Source organism: Schistocerca gregaria, chromosome 8 (assembly GCF_023897955.1).
Source record: "Schistocerca gregaria isolate iqSchGreg1 chromosome 8, iqSchGreg1.2, whole genome shotgun sequence".
NCBI classification, from domain to species: Eukaryota; Metazoa; Arthropoda; class Insecta; order Orthoptera; family Acrididae; genus Schistocerca; species Schistocerca gregaria.
Genome location: NC_064927.1, coordinates 261,607,986 through 261,630,887, shown reverse-complemented (window position 1 = coordinate 261,630,887; position 22,902 = coordinate 261,607,986). Strand labels below are relative to the sequence as shown.

General features: G+C 41.6%; 1 protein-coding gene across 2 annotated transcripts in view; it reads left to right on the top strand.

Moving 5' to 3' along the window:
* The first annotated feature begins 1,728 nt into the window (after positions 1-1,728).
* The window catches only part of LOC126284299 (retinol-binding protein pinta-like), a 136,543-nt gene continuing 115,369 nt past the window's right edge, over positions 1,729-22,902 (top strand). Inside the window, exons 1-2 of one of the 2 annotated variants that reach the window (XM_049983131.1) lie at positions 1,729-1,840; positions 17,550-17,688. In XM_049983131.1, the coding sequence (XP_049839088.1) occupies positions 17,550-17,688 (139 nt within the window). In that variant the 5' untranslated portion in view covers positions 1,729-1,840. The remainder of the gene's footprint in view (positions 1,841-17,549; positions 17,689-22,902) is intronic. The other variant, XM_049983130.1, reaches the window with a different exon arrangement.

Here is a 22,902-nt window from a genome sequence, read left to right as displayed (position 1 = left end):
TTCTGTATGGAAGCCTAAATAATTTCATTAAAGTTTGTCCTATCTGAAATATGACAGTGTTTAAATAGTTTATGTATATTTTAAGGAGTTTAATAAATCTGGTATTAACAGGTATAGCTTAATGATGCGTTTTTAATCTGCTCTGATCAACTTCTGCTTTTCTTTGTATAGTATTCTCTTTACGAAATTGTTCGTATAAATATAACATGCTATTTGTCGTTGATAACAAGTGTCTTTATTCGTATACGTATTCTTATGAAACATGACTGCTGTTTTATACGTCTTTACATGTAACTCTAAGTTCTCATAACAGGATTCTGCAACGTACTCATATATCTTAAACTCAATGCAAAAATTTGTTCATGTGCACAGTTTGCTTACAACGTTATTTCGTTTCACAAAATCGTAGTAGCATCATAGACAAACTTCCTGACGCCGCCATTTCACTTCACCAAACGTCAGGCTTCAGTAAAAGATGAGCCATTACCAGTCTAGTAATGCATGTCTGTACTGCAGACCTAAGGAAAATATTAAATAGGTTTTAGCAAATATTTCTGAGCAAACAAATTCCAGTGTGAGACACTATATATCTAGAGATTAACAATTTCGTCTGAGCTACACCTACGATACGCAACAGTATTACATAGCGAGAGTGTTAGCGATGTGTTGTGGAAGTAAATACTACAACAGATATATATAAAGTTGTTATTAGCTAATCACAGATATAGATACATGAACTATCAATTCAATATGTTTCTATGCAGGTTGACAATGTCAATGAGGCCGAAATAAGATTATAGCACCAGCTAATAACAACTTAATAAAAAGTCTTTGAATACAGCAGCGTTCTGACTTACTGAACAAGACACATATAACACTTCAGGTCCAGAAGAATTTAAAACGTTGACACAAAGAAGTTGATAGTAACTCTTGCATCCTTAAGAAGGGTCTTGCGAGAAGTCTACAATAATTTCCATCGTGTGATTGAAAGGTTTATGAAAAGTCCTGGGGGATTCTGGTCATACATAAAGTCATTGAATTTGTCCAAACCTCCCATTCAGGCTCTCACATATTCGTCTGGTGCTGAAACTGAAGACAGAAAATAGGTAGATGATATATTAAATACTACATTTTAAAATGTATTAAGGAATGAAGCACAGATCCACAAATGACAAATATCTGTATTGGCACCCACAGTACAGATAAATAGTTAAGACTATCGAGGCATCAAGCCCTGACGGAACATTAGTTAGAATTTACATTGAACACCGTGAAGCATCAGGTCCTTACCTAGCTCATACCTATCGATAATCTCTTGCTCAGTGAATACTCCTGCGTAACTGGAAAAAAGTACAAGTTACTCCTGACTACAAAAACCAGTTTCGTGTTAAATAAGACACTGAAATTTTCGAACATAAACTCAGTTGGAAGATGAGGAACATGTTTGGCGTGTAATCAGGTTAACGCTATCTTAGTACTTCAGATTTTAATGTTACCCAGGAGGCTTAAGACGGTGAGAAAGTTGCTACGCCGTAAACAATTATAATGGACTCTGTTCAATTCCGTTTTCCGTATGGGCTTTTGTTTGCGCTCGGTAGCTTACTACTGTGGCCCGATAAAAACATGCAGCTTCGGACTTTCGAGTCGCCTCCGTGAGAGCACGAGTTCATTACTTAATCTCTGCTTATCACTAATCATAGCTGGGCGATCGCTTCGAAGATAACAGCTACTGAGCGGTCTCTTAAAAGATACATTACGTGTGAGTGCTGTGTGAGCTCTCGTTACGACGCCTATAGAAGCCACCCTTAGCGTTAAAACTCGTGAAGCTGACCACTCAAAGGTTAGTGGAATATTTACTGTAATCTTCTGATTAATTATTGCTCAATCTTAATAAACTTCCATTTATTTTTGTCTCTCTGTGGCTGGTTGTACAGGTAAGAGACATTCAGTTAATCTACTGCCAACATCGGAATTAAGGAAATTACACTACACCTAGATCTACATTTATACTCCGCAAGCCACCCAACGGTATGTGGCGGAGGGCACTTTATGTGCCACTGTCATTACCTCCCTTTCCTGTTCCAGTCGTGTATAGTTCGCGGGAAGAACGACTGTCTGAAAGCCTCCGTGCGCGCTCTAATCTCTCTAATTTTACATTCGTGATCTCCTCGGGAAGTATAAGTAGGGGGAAGCAATATTTCGATACATCCAGAAATGCACCCTCTCGAAACCTGGCGAGCAAGCTACACCGCGATGCAGAGCACCTCTCTTGCAGAGTCTGCCACTTGAGTTTGTTAAACATCTCCGTAACGCTGTCACGCTTACCAAATAACCCTGTGACGAAACGCGCTGCTCTTCTTTGGATCTTCTCTATCTCCTCCGTCAACCCGGTCTGGTACGGATCCCACACTGATGATTAATACTCCAGTATAGGTCGAACGAGTGTTTTGTAAGCCACCTCCTTCGTTGATGGACTACATTTTCTAAGGACTCTCTCAATGAATTTCAACCTGGTACCCACCTTACCAACAATTAATTTTCTATGATCATTCCAGTTCAAATCGTTCCGCATGCATATTCCCAGACATTTTACAGAAGTAACTTCTACCAGTGTTTGTTCCGCTATCATATAATCATACAATAAAGGATCCTTCTTTCTGTGTATTCGTAAAACATTACATTTGTCTGTGTTAAGGGTCAGTTGCCACTCCCTGCACCAAGTGCCTTTCCGTTGCAAATCTTCCTGCATTTCGCTACAGTTTTCTAATGCTGCAACTTCTCTGTATATTACAGCATCATCCGCGAAACGCCGCATGGAACTTCCGACACTATCTACTAGGTCATTTATATATATTGTGAAAAGCAATGGTCCCATAACACTCCCCTGTGGCACGCCAGAGGTTACTTTAACGTCTGTAGACGTCTCTCCATTGATAACAACATGCTGTGTTCTGTTTGCTAAAAACTCTTCAATCCTGCCACACGGCTGGTCTGATATTCCGTAGGCTCTTACTTTGTTTCTCAGGCGACAGTGCGGAACTGTATCGAACGCCTTCCGGAAGTCAAGGAAAGTGGCATCTACCTGGGGGCCTAATATTTTCTGGGTCTCATGAACAAATAAAGCGAGTTCGGTCTCACACTATAGCTGTTTCCGGAATCCATGTTGATTCCTACAGAGTAGATTCTGAGTTTCCAAAAACGACATGATACTCGAGCAAAAAACATGTTCTAAAATTCTACAACAGATAGACGTCAGAGATATAGATCTTTAGTTTTGCGCATCTGCTCGACGACCCTTCATGAAGACTGGGACTACCTGTGCTCTTTTCCAATCATTTGGAACATTCCGTTCCTCTAGAGACTTGCGGTACACGGCTGTTAGAATGGGGGCAAGTTCTTTCGCGTACTTTGTGTAGAACCGAATTGGTATCCCGTCAGGTCCAGTGGACTTTCCTCTGTTGAGTGATTCCAGTTGCTTTTCTATTCCTTGGACACTTATTTCGATGTCAGCCATTTTTTCGTTTGTGCGAATATTTAGAGAAGGAACTGCAGTGCGGTCTTCGTCTGTGGAACAGCTTTGGAAAAAGGTGTTTAGTATTTCAGCTTTACGAGTGTCTTCCTCTGTTTCAATGCCATCATCATCCCGGAGTGTCTGGATATGCTGTTTTGAGCCACTTACTGATTTAACGTAAGATCAGAACTTCCTGGGATTTTCTGTCAAGTCGGTACATAGAATTTTACTTTCGAATTCACTGAACGCTTCACGCATAGCCCTCCTTACGCTAACTTTGACATGATTTAGCTTCTGTTTGTCTGAGAGGTTTTGGCTGAAAGCCGTGTCTTATGGAGTCAATCCATATAGAAAATTTAATATACACAAACACAATGGCTAAAGCCCCAAGATTCATCGCGCGTGTAACACCGCCTTTGTCCTTCATGATTTTCCCTATTCCACCAAGCAGACAGGCCACAAAGTTCTTCAGGTGTTTCCAGAATGGGATTTTCACTCTGCAGCGGAGTGTGCGCTGATATGAAACTTCCTGGCAGATTAAAACTGTGTGCCCGACCGAGACTCGAACTCGGGACCTTTGCCTTTCGCGGGCAAGTGCTCTACCATCTGAGCTAGCGAAGCACGACTCACGGCCGGTACTCACAGCTTTACTTCTGCCAGTACCTCGTGTCCAGCCTTCCACGCTGGCAGAAGTAAAGCTGTGAGTACCGGGCGTGAGTCGTGCTTCGGTAGCTCAGATGGTAGAGCACTTGCCCGCGAAAGGCAAAGGTCGCGATTTCTAGTCTCGGTCGGGCACACAGTGTTAATCTCCCAAGAAGTTTCATATCAGCGCACACTCCGCTGCAGAGTGAAAATCTCATTCTGGAAACATCCCCCAGGCTGTGGCTAAGCCATGTCTCCGCAATAACCTTTCTTTCAGGAGTGCTAGTTCGGCATGTTTCGCAGGAGAGCTTCTGTAAAGCTTGGAAGGTAGGAGACGAGGTACTGGCAGAAGTAAAGCTGTGAGTACCGGCCGTGAGTCGTGCTTCGCTAGCTCAGATGGTAGAGCACTTGCCCGCAAAAGGCAAAGGTCCCGAATTCGAGTCTCGGTCGGGCACACAGTTTTAATCTGCCAGGAAGTTTCATTTCTTCAGGTGTGTCTTCTGTATCACAAAACGGCTGACCCATTTCGTCGTCCATGATGCACAATCCCAGGTGCAGGTTGCCGGGTTGTAAAGATGAAAACAAATTTATTTTCAATGTTTCACATTATCATTGAGCGCATTTACAGTCTTAAGATACTCATGGAGAGTATTAATCCGCTCATTAAGAGGTATACTCTTAGGTTAAATGCTACGGTCGCAGGTTCGAATCCTGCCTCGGGCATGGATGTGTGTGATGTCCTTAGGTTAGATAGGTTTAAGTAGTTCTATGTTCTAGGGGACTGATGACCTCATAAATTAAGTCCCATAGTGATCAGAGCCACTTTTTTCTTAGGTTAAAAGATTAACTCAGTAAAACAAGTATTACAATTAGAAACTGAGTGTATGTTGTGACGCAGCATAACTTACCCATGTTTTAACAAGAGATTTCTTAGTGACTTGTAACAAACTTTACACATAATTTCTATCCTTAACGATAAAAGGAAAGAGGATTATCGCTAACTACGAGGGCTATTCGGAAAGTAGAAAAATCGATGGTGAAATTGAAACCACATTGACATTGAAAATAAAAACTGTTTTATTTGGAACAGTTAGCTACGCCTTCCAGCTGGTTCTCTACATAGCCACCGCTGTGATTAGACATCTGTCGTAGCGTTGTATTAATTATTCAATACCTTCGTCACAGAGCACAGCCTCCTGTGCTTTCCGACAATTTTCTAGGCTGGATTGCAGTCGTTGTCTGTGCCAAAATGTTGTCTTCATAGTGAGCAGTTTATGTAAGCTGAGATGAAACTCAGAGGAAGCCAATTACAGGATTCATAGCGGGTGATCAAACATTTTCCATCGATAACGCTGCAAGAGCATCTTTATTGCCCCTGCTGTGTTCGGCTGAAAACTGTCGTGAAGAAGGAAATGCATGACAGGTACGTTATGTGCGATTACATGAAATCAGGCGAGATCTCACGGCAGGCACCCCCCATGCATAGCGGGGCACACTACTTATCTAGGCATCTTTATGTGGTTACTTTACGCTAAGAACTGAGAAGAACGACATGACGCTATCTACGGGCTTACTAGAGACACTGCAAAAACGCATCTGTCCAAAGCTTCATCGAATTTTCTCCGCGATATCCAAATCGCGAGCGGTCGTTCCATACTTCCAGTAGATTTTCGCTATGCATGCAATAAAACTTTAACAACAGGCACCGTCATCATAATTTTCCAACTCCAGTTTCCCAGATGTGGTGTACAAGCGCTCCCCATCTCCTTCTGTTTTCATACATCCTACAACTTCCCATTTGTGTCCTTCCTCCTCCGCATCTGATCTTACAGTCTCTGTTCAGCATTTTCTTGTTATTCCCCGTGGTCTTCGTCCTACGAGGTTCAGGTTCAAATACCTTCCGCAGATCTTTCGCGGTCCATTCTCATTACGTGCCCATACCAATAAACCCTGCGTTTCTTTGTGAGATTTATAAGCGAACCACAATAACAGATACTTTTCTGTTCCCCTCGTTCCTGATTTTGTCCTTTCTAGTTGTGTTGATTCATAGTTATAATGAATATCATTTGCGTCACCCGAATTCTGCTGAAGCCTTTGTTTAGGAGGCTACATGTTTCTAAACCATATGTAAGTACTGGTACCAGGTAGATGCGGTACATGGTCGCTTTTGCTTTTGGTGCTATTTTTCGTCCTAGAGAAAATTTCTGATTTGACTGTGAAAACTGGATGCTTTCTGTATACTGCAGAGTACTTCCTGCTTAATGTTCAATTGTTCAAATGTGTGTGAATTCCTAAGGGACCAAACAGCTGAGGTCATCGATCCCTAGACTTAGACGCTACTTAAACTAACTTATGCTAAGAAAACACATACACCCTTGCCCGAGGTAGGATTCGAACCTCTGGCGGGAGGGCCCGCGCAATCCGTTACATTGCGCCTCAAAACACTCGGCCACTCCGCGTGGCCCTGCTTAATGGTGTTGTCTTTCGAGGTCATGCTTTCCTAGAGCAGTCATGACATTTTAATTTATTAATACTGTACATCTAACTCTATTCTCAACACATACTGCAGACGGTAGCAAATGTAACACTTGATGTATTCGTACATCTTACCGTTGCACGACACGCGGTCCAGGAGAAAGGGCATCGTTAATATTCAGATGTGTGCAAAACGGAGCACGAAATACTCAAATTGTTTTCATCCAGTGTTTGTCAATGAGAGCCCTTAGCGACTTCCAACAAATTTTAAAAATAGTTTCAGACCTCTTCTAAACTTTTTCTCGGTTACGTGCTCAACGGAAAATATTAAACACGTAATGATTAGTAACGTATCTAGAAATTTCGATTTGGTCTTTACAACGGGTGTTCGAGTCTTTAAATAATAGGGCGTTTACTAGTGTGGAGCTGAAGCCCTTTACTGATGTTTAGATACTGCAGAGCGGAGATGTTGATTACATAGTTCCACATAGTCCCAAACATTTTATTTGGCATAAATATCGACTGATCTAGCCCGAAAGTCGAGTGCGATACATTACGCATGCGTGCAGCCGTGTTAAGAGTGTCCACAGAATACTCATCATGAAGCAAGAAGCAGCAGAAGAAAGAGTAAATTGACAATCCTGAAATAAACATTCTGGTTCACGTCCACGGTAACTTGGATGAGTGGGCTCAAGTCATGTTACGAAAACCACCTGAAAAACCATCACAGAACCTCCTCCAGCCTGATCTACACCGACACATAACGGGAGTTAACCGTCTCATCGGATCGTCAGCACAATGGATGCCTTGCACATTTTACTAGCAGTTATACATCAGTATATCGAGTGTTTCATAAAGAATGAGCTGATTTCAAAACTACACATTTATTTAAAAAAGAGACTGCAAACCTGGGAAGGATTGCAAAATACTCGCAAAATATTAAAGTTTTAGCTATGCTATTACAAATGCTCTATGAGACCACCAACAGCAGCAAGAACATCATCTAGACGATATCTAAATTTAAAAAAATATGTTTCAAGTGGCTCTGAGCACTATGGGACGTAACTACTGAAACCTAACTAACCTAAGGACATCACATACATCCATGCCCGAGGCAGGATTCGAACCTGCGACCATAGCAGCCGTGCGGTTCCAGACTGTAGCGCCTAGAAACGATCGTCCACACCAGGCGGCTAGCTAAATTCGTCGTAAACTTTACATAATGATAATAATCTGCGTCACGAGGTAAGGGAAGATGAACACACTTTGCTTCACATATCCACACAAGGACAAATCACGTGGTGTCATGTCTGGTGGTCTTGGAGGCGAAAAATGCTGGGTAGGTGTTTCTGGGTCCCACGCACCCTAGCCAGAATTGAGAAACTGACGTACGGTGTTGTGTGAGGCTCCATACTGTTGGAGAAGGAAGTTATTGGAATTCTCCTGAAGGTGTGAAAAAAGTCAACTCTGCAGCATTCGAAAACAGTTCAACGCCGGATGGGGGGTACGGGACGCCGAGGCAGTGCCCCGCCACACATGATCACATGTGATTTTTTGTTGTTGTGTGGATATGTGAAGGAAAGTGTTTTCATCTCCCGTTTACGTCATGACATAGAATATGTAAAGAACAGTATAACAGCCACCATAACTTCTGAAAAGAGAATATATTGTGCAAAGTCTATGACGAACTCAACTATAGTCTAGAAGTTGTTCATGCTGCTGTTGGTGTACACATACAGCATTTGTAATAGCATAGATAAAACTTAATATTTTGTGAGTATTGTGCAGGTCATCCAATGTTCGTAGGGTGTTTTTATGGGTAAATATGAGGTTTTAAAATCAGGTCGTTCTTTTTGAAACATCCTATGCAGCGCTCCAAGGTGTCCAGTATTCTATTTTAAAGGAATGAGTATAATTTTCTACGGAGAATGTTGTACACAGCTCTTGCTCATTATCGTTTCTGCTCATAAAGTATCTTAGCCTCTCATCGAACACAATTCTACAGTTCAGGCACTCCCAGGTCGCAGGTTTGAATCCTGCCGTGGGCATGGATGTGTGTGATGTCCTTAGGTTAGTTAGGTTTAAGTAGTTCTAAAGTTCTAGGGGACTGATAACCTCAGATATTAAGTCCCATAGCGCTCAGAGCCATTTGAACCATTTTTTAATTGCTCATTATCGCACTACCATGATTTCCACTGTTGAGGAAAGATGCAGGTAGTCAGTTAACTGTCGCAAAACACAAATGCAGGTTTCAGGCAGCATTTGTCAACTCTGGAACCCAAGTAACAGGGCTGTCCTTGAAATTCGATTAAAAAAAGTTGTTTTGTGGACTGCCGAAAACGAAGGTGCAAGGTACGGGACTTCTGATTTCCATAAATGTGTACGTTTCTGTAGCGGAGGTGATTTCAGAAATGTTACAAGGTTTTCGTGAAATCATCCGACACACTGTCTGAGAATGTTCGCAACGTTTGGTTCATCGAGGAAGAGCTATAAACCACAGGCGAAAATTTGCTTTGTCGTCATAAGCTGATTATACCCTATACACACACTGACTAATCTTGTATCTCAAGTGTTTTTGCAACCTGTCTGTCGTTCACGATCGACAGATAAGAAGATAAAACTATTATCAACTGCATACGAAGGTCATAAAAAGGAAAAAAAATTGTTCAAAAAGCACTGAGCACTAGGGCACTTAACATCTGAGGTCATCAGTCCCCTAGAACTTATAATTACTTAATCCTAACTAACCTAAGGACATCACACACATCCATGCCCGAGGCACGATTCGAATCTGCGACCGTAGCGGTCGCTCGGCTCCAGACTGAAGCGCCTAGAACCGCTCGGCCACACCGGCCGGCTAAACAGAAACAATCTCATTGAATATGTATTTTAAAGGACAGGTTCTCATTTCTACCTTTCGTGTACTCTTGAAGATATTAAAGTTATTCTGTAGTAAGTGAAGTATGTGTGCCATGAGGCAACCCAACAGAGCAGTTCAGCTACTGTGAACAGTCTGATGCTTGCGAAATACTCGTCTTACTTCTACAAACACCATAACGAACGGTTTTAATGTAAAAAAACTAGTCAATGTACTACTTCAAGTTGCTGGTGGAGTACCTCTCTACTTTTAAATCTTTGTGTACATTGTCCTACTCTGTTACTTAGAGAAAACTTTTTCCGTAGACTTACCATTACTTCAAGTAAAGGACTGGAACCTATTGAACATGCAGACATTAATTAATTACACATGCTTCTAGTTGTCTGGCAGTATCTTAAGTATCGGTCCTCTTGAGTGAAGTTTCTGTTTTACAGAGAATGTACGTGTTCATCATAAACTCTAAACAGACATTCATCTCGTTGTTTCAGATAACTGACAGTATTAAGGATTCGTCTCCTTTATATGATCACCATGTGGTAATCTATAAAGGAAACTACGAATAGGTAGCACCGTCCTGTTATTCGTGTTAAAGGCCAAGTCAGACAACTTTAACTATTACTTAAGAATTGAGAGAGTGTTGTTCCTCGGAGTACTTTTCAGATTTTCGCCTCTGTCGAGACCTGCAATAGACGTTTATAATATTTTCGTATTTCATGTTGAAATGATAGCATTTACCTTATGTGTGTTGCAATCTTTTTATGAAATTACAAAAGTTACTCCGAAAAAGTATGGTTTTTCCGAATATTATTAAAAAGTGTTCCAAGCGACATCAACAGGTCATGTACCTATGAACAAATACTCTGTTGAGATTTAACAGTGTTTGTTTTGAAAGAAATTTTGTCAGTACTGAATGTCATTGGCTATAATAATCTGAAATCAAATTGGGAAAAAGTATTATGAGACACAAGTTATAAGTTAAAAGCTTTCGACAAATGCGTATTTCCATTTTCAACAAAGGGCAAATTGTTAACAAATTAAAGAAACTCTTTGTTTTATGATAATTCCAGTCTTGGATCACAATGTTCATTTGTAAATAGTTGGGCATAAACGTGTTGCATTACACGTATCATGCCATTACATGTAATTGTGCAGTCACACGTAATAGGGTGATATGTGTAATGCAACACGTTTTTGCCCAGGACTGCAGATGGTCATTACTGACCAAAAATAATAACTTGTTTACATACAAACTTTGTGATCCAAGACTAGAGGTATAATAAAGCAAATATTTTCCAGGATCGCTGGAAACTTAGTCGTGAATTGATAAAGAAACTCAGTTCCGATGCATATTTCACGTGCTGCATGCTACAAGACCTTAGTCATTTTCATGCTAGAAGCTGCTAACTGGGTTCACTCATCAAAAAGGCCTGAAAATGAAAAGATAACAATATTCCCTAAACAGCTTTATTATACAGCATTTAAATACGTATAAAACGTCATGTTTATAAACGGTGCGCGAAACACAATTTCACATCTCATAACAACGAACGCAGCAGAAAATGCCGGACACCGCTTATGGCGGTTCGTAGTGCGCATTACTTCATGTGATTCTAAAATCAGTCACTAGATTTAAGCACCGACCTGGAAACATGTCGGGTTTCTAGGTACACCTTTCTCCCGGTACAACTCTCTCGAGTAACCTTTTTCTTTAATTATAAGGGACACATGATATTATGTGACACCTTGTCTCCCATAGAATAAACTTGGAATGCGTTGGGAAGAGGCATATTCTCAAGACATCCTCCAACCAACAATGTTCATGAATTTATTCAGAATGTGTTTCAGCCATTGCAAGAAACTCCTCAAAGTGACATTCGGAGGCTGTCTGCCTCTATGGCAAATGAAAACAAAAGTGCTCACACAAGTTCTCAAAGGCTATGAAAAGTCAGCATGTCCTTCCTTATGAAGTATGTTGGTTAAAATCTCATTCCTGCTGGAGCCTATTTTCAGTACAGAGAAAACCATTCCCACTGATGAAGAATGCTGTGAGGGTTTACTGCGTTTTGTGTGCGTTTATCAACAGTTGAGCGTTCCTGGTGGAAAGCGCTACACAGCATGACTAGAAGACGCGAGTGAGCAGATTTTCACCACCTCCGATATTTTGAGAAAGGTCGAATCATTGAGAGCGTCATACCGACAGATCGCTCAAAAATTTTCCTGCACTTCGATGACTGCAGAACGACTGGTTACATAGTAGACCCAGGGCAGCAGCGTGCAAAAGGAATAGGCACAGGGGTTTCTGGAATGACTACGCCACAACAATCTCGAAGGATTTTTTGACAGTATCTGATGAGTAGAAAGATGTCAACAGTTGGAAACATGTTACTGGAAGTTTGCAAAAGATATTGAGCTACAATCCGTCGTTTATAGTTGACACCTTGCCATTCAAGGTTGATACGGTGTACAGGCAGAGTCGAGCAGGACACTGAGTAGCACTCCTTAGCTTTCACTGTCAATCTCGCTTTTGTTTGTAGCAGTCAGATCGGGGCGGTCACCTCCGTGCACGACCTGGCGATATGTCACAGAAGGTAGCGACTCTTTGAACCCACACCTCCCGAAACGTCTGGAATCGTGATGTGGGTTGCTATTGCGTATGACAACATGGCTGATTTTGTAATTGTTGAAGAGCGGCTGATTGCTTGTCGGTATGTCGCAAGAACAGCAAAACTTGTTGACCCACCCTCCATGACTGGGTAACAAATGACATATTCCAGCAAGATAACGGAACAAACCACACAGTAGTTCACGTCACAAACGCCTTGAGGAATGCACGAATCCTCGAGCGGCCTGTCTGATTCCCTGATTTGTCCCCCACAGACTAAACCTCGAATGCGTTGGGAGGAGCCGTATTTTCATGCCAGCTTCCAAACTACATTGTTCATGAACTGAGGCAGAATGTGTTTCAGCCTTCGCAAGAAACTCGTCAAAATGAAATTCGGAGGCTGTCTGCTTCCATGCCACATGAAAACTAAAGTGCCCGCGCAGGTTCTCAAAGGCTATGGAAACTCTAAGCGACCGACAGCAGAATACTGGACGAATTGCAAACGAGAGAAATACTAAGAGTAAGCTGAAAACACCTAAAAAAGAGACAATGAAGTAAAAGTTAATAAAGCATTTACAGTATGTGAACGCTGAAATTATTTTCGTAATCAAGACAGCAGCGTATAGCTTTTGGAAAAATCCTGAATGGGATATTTTTTAAAAATCTAATAATGTAAAATGCAAGAGTGCAGTGATTATTCAGTAATTTTGGGGTAAATTTCAGAGACTACATGCAATGTGTTCTGTTACGGTTAAACGATAATCTAATCTCTGTAAATCACTGATTTGTAAATCATACAAATACAGTCTTTAACAGTGACGTGCCATCTCTACACAGAAATTTTACAACTGATTCTGTTGTCTTCAGTTGCACATCGTCGATACACAAGAGTGTACAAATATATAAGACCACACTTTCAGCATTCATTCATTGCATACGGAAAAAGAAAATACATTATCTGACAATGGCTGCGGAAAAGTTATGTTTCTATTAGAATTCACTTTTTATAGCTCCTGGTAGTAGATTAATACCTGTAAATTTTCACAAGGAGCAGGTATAGACTATCACGAGTCCCCACACAATTGTTGACGCACGAAATGCACAATAATTTTTCTGTTAAAGTTTGGTCAGAAATTACTGGTGAGTGCATGTTAGGGACTCACATTCTTCCATCCAGGGGCAATGGACAAAATTTCAATGCTCCCTTGAAGAATATTTTTCGTGATCTGCAAGAATATGTGTTTTTTCAGGACACCGGACAGAGTTCTGCTTCATTTCACTGATAGTGCTCATCGGATGTTAAACATCAGATTTCGTGAACTATGAACCTTGCCGCGGGTGGGGAAGCTTGCGTGCCTCAGCGATACAAATAGCCGTACCATAGATGCAACCACAACTGAGGGGTATCTGTTGAGAGGCCAGACAAACGTGTGCTTCCTTTTCAGTAGTTGCAGGGGCAACAGTCTGACTGATCTGGCCTTGTAACACTAATAAAAACGGCCTTGCAGTGCTGGTACTGCGAACAGCTGAAAACGAGAGGAAACTACAGCCGCAGTTTTACCCCAGGGCATGCAGCTTTACTGTATTGTTAAATGATGATTGCGTCCTCTTGGGTAAAATATTCCGAAGGTAAAAGAGTCCCCCATTCCGATCTCCGGGCGGGGACTACTCAAGAGGACGTCGTTCTCAGGAGAAAGAAAACTGGCGTTCTAGGGATCTGAGCGTGGAATGTCAGATCCCTTACTCTGGCAGGTAGGTTAGAAAATTTAAAAAGGGAAATGGATAGATTAAAGTTAGATATAGTGGGAATTAGTGAAGTTCGGTGGCAGGAGGAACAAGACTTCAGGTCAGGTGAATACAGGGTTATAAATACAAAATCAAATAGGGGTAATGCAGGACTACGTTTAGTAATGATTAAAAAATAGGAGCACGGGTAAGCTACTATGAACAACGTAGTGAAAGCATTATTATAGCCAAAATAGTCATGAAGCCCACGCCTACTACAGTAGCACAAAAGTTTATATGCCAACTAGCTCTACAGATGACGAAGAGATTGATGAAATGTATGAGGAGATAAAAGAAATTATTCAGGTAGTGAAGGGAGATGAAAATTTAATAACCATAGGGGGCTGGAATTCGATAGTGATAAAAGTAATAGAAGGAAAAGTTGAGGGTGAATTTGGAATGGGGGTAAGGAATGAAAGAGGAAGCCGCCTGGTAGAATTTTGCACAGAGAATAACTTAATCATAGCCATCACTTTGTTCAAGAAACATAAAAGAAGGTTGTATACATGGAAGCAGCCTGGAGATACAGGTTTCAGATAGATTATATAATGGTAAGACAGAGATTTAGGAACCAGGTTTTAAATTGTAAGATATTTACAGGGGCAGGTGTGGGCTGTAGCCACAATCTATTGGTTATGAACTGTAGGTTAAAACTGAAGAGGTGGGAATTTAGGGAGATGGGATCTGGATAAACTGAAAGAACCAGAGGATGTAGAGAGTTTCAGAGAGAGCATTAGGGAACGGCTGACAAGAATGGAGGAAAGAAATAGAATATATGAAGAATGTGTAGCTTTGAGAGATTGAATAATGAAGGCAGCAGAGGATCAAGTAGGTAAAAACACGACGGCTAGTAGAAGCCCTTGGGTAACAGAAGTGATATTGAATTTAATTAATGAAAGGAGAAAATATAACAATACAATAAGTGACGTAGGAGTAAAGGAATATAAACGTTTCAAAAGCGAGATCAACAGGAAGAGCAAACTGGCTAAGCAAGGATGGACAGAGGACAAATGTAAGGATGTAGACGCATATATCACTAGGGGTAAGATAGATACTGCGTATAGGAAAATTAAAGAGACTTTCGGAGAAAAGATAAACCACTTGTATGAATATCAAGAGCTCAGATGGAAAACCTGTTCTACGCAAAGAAGGAAAAGCGTAAAGGTGGAAGGAATATATAGAGAGTCTATACAAGGGAGATGTACTTGAGGGCGCGATATTAGGAAATGGAAAAGGGCGTAGAGGAAGATGAAATGGGAGATATGATACTGCGTGAAGAATTTGATAGAGGACTGAAAGACATAAGTCGAAACAAGCCCCAGGAGTAGACAACATCTCATTAAAACTACTGACAGCCTTGGGAGAGCCAGCCCTGACAAAACTCTACCACCTGGTGAGTAAGATGTGTGAGACAGGCTAAATACCCTCAGACTTCAAGAAGAATATAATAATTCCAGTCCCAAAGAAAGCAGGTGCTGACATGTGTGAAAATTACCGAACTATCACTTTAATAATTCATGGCTGCAAAATACTAACACGAATTCCTTACAGACGAATGGAAAAACTGGCAGAAACCGACCTCGGGGACGATCAGTTCGGATTCCGTAGAAAATTTGGAACAGGTGAGGCAATACAGACCATACGACTTATCTTAGAAGATAAATTAAGGAAAGGCAAACTTATGTTGCTAGCTTTAGTAGACTTAGAGAAGTCTTTTGACAACGTTAGCTGGGATACCCTTTTTCAAATTCTGTAGGTTGTAGGGGTCAAATATAGGGATCGAAAGGCTATTTACAATTTGTACAGATATCAGATGGCAGTTATAAGAGTCGAGAGGTATGAAAGGGAAGCACTGGTTGGGAAGGGTGTAGCCTCTCCCCGATGTTATTCAATCTGTATACTGAGCAAGCAGTAAGGAAACAAAAGAAAAATTTGGAGTCGGTGTTAAAATCCATGGAGAAGAAATAAAAACTTTAAGGTTCGCCGATGACATTGTAATTCTGTCAGAGACAGCAAAGGACTTGGTAGAGCAGTTGAACGGAATGGACAGTGTTTTAAAAGGAGGATGTAAGATGAACACTTAACGTAGTAGATGAGGTTTGCTATTTGGGGAGCAAAATAACTGATGACGGTCGAAGTAGAGAGGATATAAAATGTAGACTGTCAATTGCAAGGAAAGCGTTTCTGGAGAAAAGAAGTTTGTTAACATCGAGTATAGATTTGTGTCAGGAAGTCGGTTCTGAAAGTATATGTATGAAGTGTATCCATGTATGAAAGTAAAACATGGACGATATGTAGTTTATACAAGAAGAGAATGGAAGGTTTCGAAATAGGTGTTACAGAAGAATGCTGAAGATTAGATTGGTATATCATGTAACTACTGAGGAGGTACTGAATAGAATCAGGGAGAAGAGGAATTTGTGGCACAACTTGACTAGAAGAAGGGTTCGGTAGGTAGAACATGTTCTGAGGCATCAAGGGATCAACAATTTAGTACTGGAGGGCAGCGTGGGTGGTAAAAGTCGTAGAGGGAGACCAAGAGATGAATACACTAAAAAGATTCCCAGGGATGTAGGTTGCAGTAGTTACTTGGATATGAAGAAGCTTGCACAGGATAGAGTTGCATGGAGGGCTGCATCAAATTAGTCTATGGACTGAGGACCACAACAACAGGATATTATGATGCGGACTATTTCCTGGTCTACACTTTCTTCCAACCTAATCTTACTACACCTGTATTTGTGGGAGCTTAAGCTTGAGTGTACCGAAACAGAGCAATAATAGTTTCATTTTGTCATTACACTGGAAAACTCCCAAAACATACAAACTATTCCTGGGGTACTTCAGTGCTTCCGATATTCAGTGCGCGGAAGGTTGATGCATGTATTAGTGGTAAGGGAGTGCTCTCTTAAGATTTCATGCAAGAGAAAATTTCATGTGATAAGCTGCTACTTTCTCTTTCTGTGTGTTTCCAATGGTAAATTTGCAAAGAAAAGATGTAGAAAGTGATTTCTGAGAAACAAATAATGTGAATTCGGACCATACAGTACATTTTCCTAAGGTGTGTCTGGGAAATGCGTCCACCTTTGGCCTTAACTTCGTGTTAAGCTCCGTACATCAAAAAAAGCTGCATACCAAGAACAGAATGGTCTTGAATATCTATTTTAGTGCACGATCAGTCAGATTCATACGCATATCCCTGTTTTCCAGGCAAGTAAAGATAAGTAAGAAGCCGTTTACGAATTTTTTTCCAAAGTTCTTTATGCAACGATTTATGTAAAAATGACGTCGTATCTGCATAGCTAAATGCTTTGGATAAATCAAAAGAGGTACTGTGTTCAAACAAGTTAGTCCTGAAAATGCTCGCACAACAATCATTAAACACATGTGATGTTGCTGCTTTTTAGTAAGTGACGTTTCAAACTTATTAGTTGTTGACGCAGAACACGTAGTCTTGTCTCCGACAGCAGATATATGGTCATGTTGGTTCTAAAACAAGAATCAGATCGTGCTACGAGCTGTTTCGTGGTATATTGTCATCATCTTTTAAGTAACTCAGGAGCTCAATATTTCATGGTAGAATACCCTCAGTGAGAAGCGCATGAATCGTGGATTATTCTAAAATTGTATCGATTGACTACCCTGTGTTGTTACAGATGAGTTACCGGCAGGTTTCCCCCGAACTGCAGGCCATAGCACAGAAGAATCTGAACGAGGACCCCAAGAGGAGAGATGAAGACATCAAGCATATCAAGGAGTGGCTCAAGAAACAGCCCCACCTCAACGCTCGCGATGGTGAGTGATACTGTCCCGCTGATGCGAATTACGTTCTATTTTACAGAGATACGCTTCTGATCTACAAGTTTTTCACTAGCCAGCCCACATGAGACATACCACTTACAAATTTTCTTCTGGTCTATTTTTTGTGTTTACTGATTGTTGATTTATACAAACCTTGTAGCGAAGAACTTCTTTGCGTGGTTATCATTTGGCTTCGGAAGTAATACCGTTACCAGACTATACGGGTGACGGTTCTAGATTATGACATAGTAATTTCTATAAACAGATACATTTCTCTTCCACAGTCAAAATCAATACTTTTTCCAACCTTTTTCTGGAAATAATGTGACTATCTCAATAAAAAAATTAAAGATTATGTAAATGTCTTATTATCATCTAAGTTTCAATACGTTAGTGTGATAGACTGTAATCCGAACACTGGTTTGATACAGCAATCGACGCTCGTGTATCCTGTGCAAGCTTCTTCATCTCAGCAAAACTACTGCAACGACGTTTATTTGAATTTGTTTATTGTATTAAAACCATGGCCTCCCGTTACAGTTTTACTCCTCCACGCTTTCTTCTACCACTGAATTGTCGATTCAATGATGCCTCAAGATATATTCTATCAACTTATTCCTTCTTTTAGTCGAATTGTTCCATACATTTCATTTTCTCTAATTATTCGTTGCAGTGCTTCCTTCTAAGTTTTCGAGCTGCCCATCCAGTCTTCAATATTCTTCTGTAGCATCACTTTTCTAAAGAAATTATTCTCTTTTTGTATGAACTCATTTTCCTTTACTTTTGACTTCCATGAAAGACGACACGCCAGGTATATACCATTACAGAAGACTTCGTAACACAAATTGATGTTGACAAAATTCTCTTTATCAGAAATCTATCTTTGGCTTTTCGCCACTCTGCACTTTCTTTCGTCTCTAATTCTGCCATCGTCAGTTATTTCGTTTCAGAATACGAAAACTCTTCTGCTATTTGCAGTGACACATTTATCATTCTCATTGCCTCCCCAGTGCCTGATTTAGTTCGACTATATTCTGTCTCTCTTGGTTTATATGTTGAGTAGTATTACATTTTCCTCTATTCCCCATACATTAGTGAAGTCATGCCTGCTTTATGACGCGCTAAGCCGGCCGGTGTGGCCGTGCGATTCTAGACGCGTCAGTCTGGAACCGCGCGACCGCTTCGGTCGCAGGTTTGAATCCTGCCTCGGGCATGGATGTGTGTGATGTCCTTAGGTTAGTTAGGTTTAAGTAGTTCTAGGATCTAGGGGACTGATGACCATACATGTTGAGTCCCATAGTGCTCAGTGCCACTGACGCGCTAAGTGACACGCCACCAGAATGTATAGCAAAAGGAAATGATAAGACCGTGAAAGCTAAAAGTAGTTTAATGCATACAACTCCAGATAAGGGTGTTCTATACGACCTGAGGAAAGCCCAATTTGGCTGTCCACCAACTAGGAAAATATTCTGACATGAGTGTGTCACACTATGACACATTTGATACTAACGTTGTTAACTGACGGGACTGCCGCCACGAAAATGAGACGTATCCCAGAGAGGAGAGACACATAACACTCTAGAATAGTGTACAACAGCATTAGAGCCGCACTCGGGTTGTGCTGTGGAAGAAATCATTCTCTAAACCCTATTGAACGTTCAATAAGCTGAAGGAAGCATCTCTATACCAACGGCGCCACTGAGAGAAGACTCGATAGGAGATGATCTGATACTGAATCTGGGATCCATATTGGAGCTCAATCTGCAGGTAGTTGATAAGTATAAAGTACCACGAAATTGGAACTTGAATGACACGGAACAGTAGTAGCAGATCGACGTTAAGGGCTGTAACTTTCGACCAATGAGAATTTTCTCTACTTGTGTTTAGATCAAGAGAAACTGCCCTAGCTCCTGAGAGAGACAACTCAGATTTTAATTAAAGACAGAACGGAAGTAAATTTCCTTTAATTTACGTCTACGGTCATAAGCGTTTTGTTCACAGATTACCGGTTTCGGTCTTTAATGACCATCTTCAGATATGCAGCAAAAAAATATGGGAAAAACATAAATACACTCGCAGATTGTCTACAGCTTAAAAACAATAAATAGACCATAATGAAAAGCACTACTGACATAGTCGACCGGAGTAGCCGACCGGTTCTAGGCGTAACAGTCTGGAACCACGTGACCGTTACGGTCGTGTTCAAATCCTGCCTCGGTCATGGATGTGTGTGAGGTCCTTAGGTTAGTTTTAAGTAGTTGTAAGTTCTAGGGGAGCGATGACCACAGCAGTTTAAGTCCCATAGTGCTCAGAGCCACTACTGACATATATATGCATTTTTGCGCTTTAAATATGAAAAGGCATACCTGTGTTTTATAAAAGCTATGTCCTAATGTACTGCAGCATAGTGGCATCGACAAATGTTAAATGCAAAATCAGCACCAGCATCGAGTGATGTTGTTAGTAGCACTACTGTTCAAAACAAACTACAGCACAGTAGCCACAAGATGTTTGTGTTGTAGGTTCACCAGATGTCACTACTGTAGGTAGACACTAGTTTTCAGTGATTAGTTTAACAGCGTAAAATAAAGGGGGGGGGGGGGGATACAATCGTTGAAGTCTGTAATGAGCTTATAAGGTATAAAAGGCATTACAGAAATAAAAAGCAATGAAATAGATCACGACGTAAGTCAGAATGTTAAAGAGAGGAAGAGGTACGAGACAGTAATTGGCATATGCTCAAGTGCCAATATTCTAGATAATAACATAAGCAATAAACATCGTTCATACTGCAAAAAATAATATAAAAACAATGAAAGAAATAGCTAAAGAAGCCACAACACAGAAGTAGTTCCGCTGTCGGTATCTACGTGCTACCCGTTAGGAACTCAGCTAAATATAGAAATGGTTGCTCTGAGAAGTCGACGTACGTACACTGACACGCGAAAACCTTGTGGCCATTGTTCACCGCTGCTTTCAGTGTTTCCTTGTGACACACGACGCTGTAAGAAAATTTTGTAAGCGAAGTGGAGACGAACGGAATTATTCTAGTGACGATACAGGTTGCAAACCGGTAAATCCACTGACGCAAGTGAGTTTAAAGAGCGACGGATTTTTTCAGCCCGGAACCTAGCAACGAGAATATCGGATACCGGGAAGCTAGTCGACTGTTGCGCGTTGCTGTAGTAAGCACGTACGGAAAGTGGTTGAAGCCCGGTGGAGCCAGGAGTTGATGACCAGCTGTTGGACGTCCACGTCTCATCACAGAACGTGCAGGTCAGCCACTGGCCCACTCTGTAAAGCAGAATAGGCGGCGACCTGTGGCAGATGTGACGACAGAGTACGAAGACCGTCCAAGCGCAAATGTTTCGTAGCACATGGTCCAGCTTACGTGATGGACAACATCTTAAGTTACAACTGCAATACGCACCGGATCAGCGAATCAATTAAAACGTGTCGTCCAATATGATCTATAAGTTTCTTGCTACAATAGGTCTATGGTCGTGTCTGCCTAATTGAAACATACATCACTGCACCAGCCCGGTGGAACCAATATCATACTAAGGGGGAACTTTCAAATCGCCTTCCAAGGGACCTCTGGTAGAAAGCGAAGGCACCTTCAGAACTTCTTCTACGTGAGCGTTATTTCGGGCCTCATGCTATGTCTTCACCCTCGATGTCTTTCCCGATGGTGATAGCATCTTGCAGCAGTGCAAATAACTTTGGTATAAGGTCAGAATAGTGTTGCGGTGGTTTGAGAAGGTTGATAGTCAACTCACGTTGATATCTTCGCCACAAAATTGGCCTAAACCGAACCTCAAGGGACACATCTGGCATGTTATCAGTTGTCAGTCGCAAGTCCACGAACAACTAGGCTGTGAGTTTAGGAAACGTATCAAGAAATTATATCCTGAAGAGTCAGAGAAACTGGTAAAACTTCCTAATATCGTGTACGGGCCCCGTGAGTACGCAGAAGTCCCGCAGCATGACGTGGCATGGACTCGACTAATGTCTGAAGTAGTGATGGAAGGAACTGACACCGTGAATCCTGCGCCGCTGTCCACAAATCCATAAGAGCACGAGGGGGTGCAGGTCTCTTCTGAACAGCACGTTGCAAAGCAAGCCAGACATGGTCAATAATTTTCATGTCTCGGGCTTTGGTGGCCAGGGGAAGTGTTTAAACTCAGAAGAGTGTTCTTGGAGATACTCTGTAGCCATTCTGGGCGTGTCGGATGTCGCATTATCCTGCTGGAATTGCCCAAGTCCGCCAGAATCCGCAATGGACATGAATGGAAGGAGGTGACCAGACAGGGTGCTTACGTACGTGTCACCTGACAGACTCGCGTGTAGACGTATCAGGGGTCCCACATCACCCCAACTGCACACGCCCCACACCATTACAGAGCCTCCACCAGCTTGAGCAGCCCCTGCTGACATGCAGGGCCAGGGATTAATGAGGTTGTCTTCATACCGGGAAACGTCCATCCGCTCGATAAAATTTGAAACGAGACTCGTCAGACCAGGCAACATGTTTCCAGTCATCAACAGTCCAATGTGGGTCGTGAACGGCCCAGGCGAGGCGTAAAGCCTTGTATCGTGCAGTCACCAAGGGCATGCGAGCTGGCCTTCGGCTCCGAAATCCCATATCGATAACATTTCGTTGAATGGTTCGACCTCTGACATTTATTTATGACCCAGCATTGAAGTCTGTAGCAATTTTCGGAAGGGCTGCACTTCTGACATGTTGAACGGTTCTCTTGCAGTATCTGTTTCCGACAACAGCGATGTCGGAGAACTAATGTGTTACCGGATTCGTGATATTCAATGTATTCTCGTGAAATTGTAGTACGGGAAAATCCCCACCTCATCGCTACCTCGGAGATCCTGTGTTCCATCGCTTGTGCGCCGACTAAAACACCACGTTCAAAGTCACTGAAATCTTGACAACCTGCCGTTGTACCAGCAGTAACTGATCTAACAACTGCGCCAGACATTTGTTGTCTTATATAGACGTTGCCCACTACAGAACCGTATTCTGTTTGTTTACATATCTCTCTATTTGAATACGCATGCCTATACCAGTTTCTTTGGCGCTTCGGTGTTGAAGCCATACCAAAGTGGATCGCTGCAGTACAGCGTTCCAAAGGTGCACCAGCACGTTACGAAGGACATTTTCATAATATTTAGGCTCATTAATGTATTTTAGAA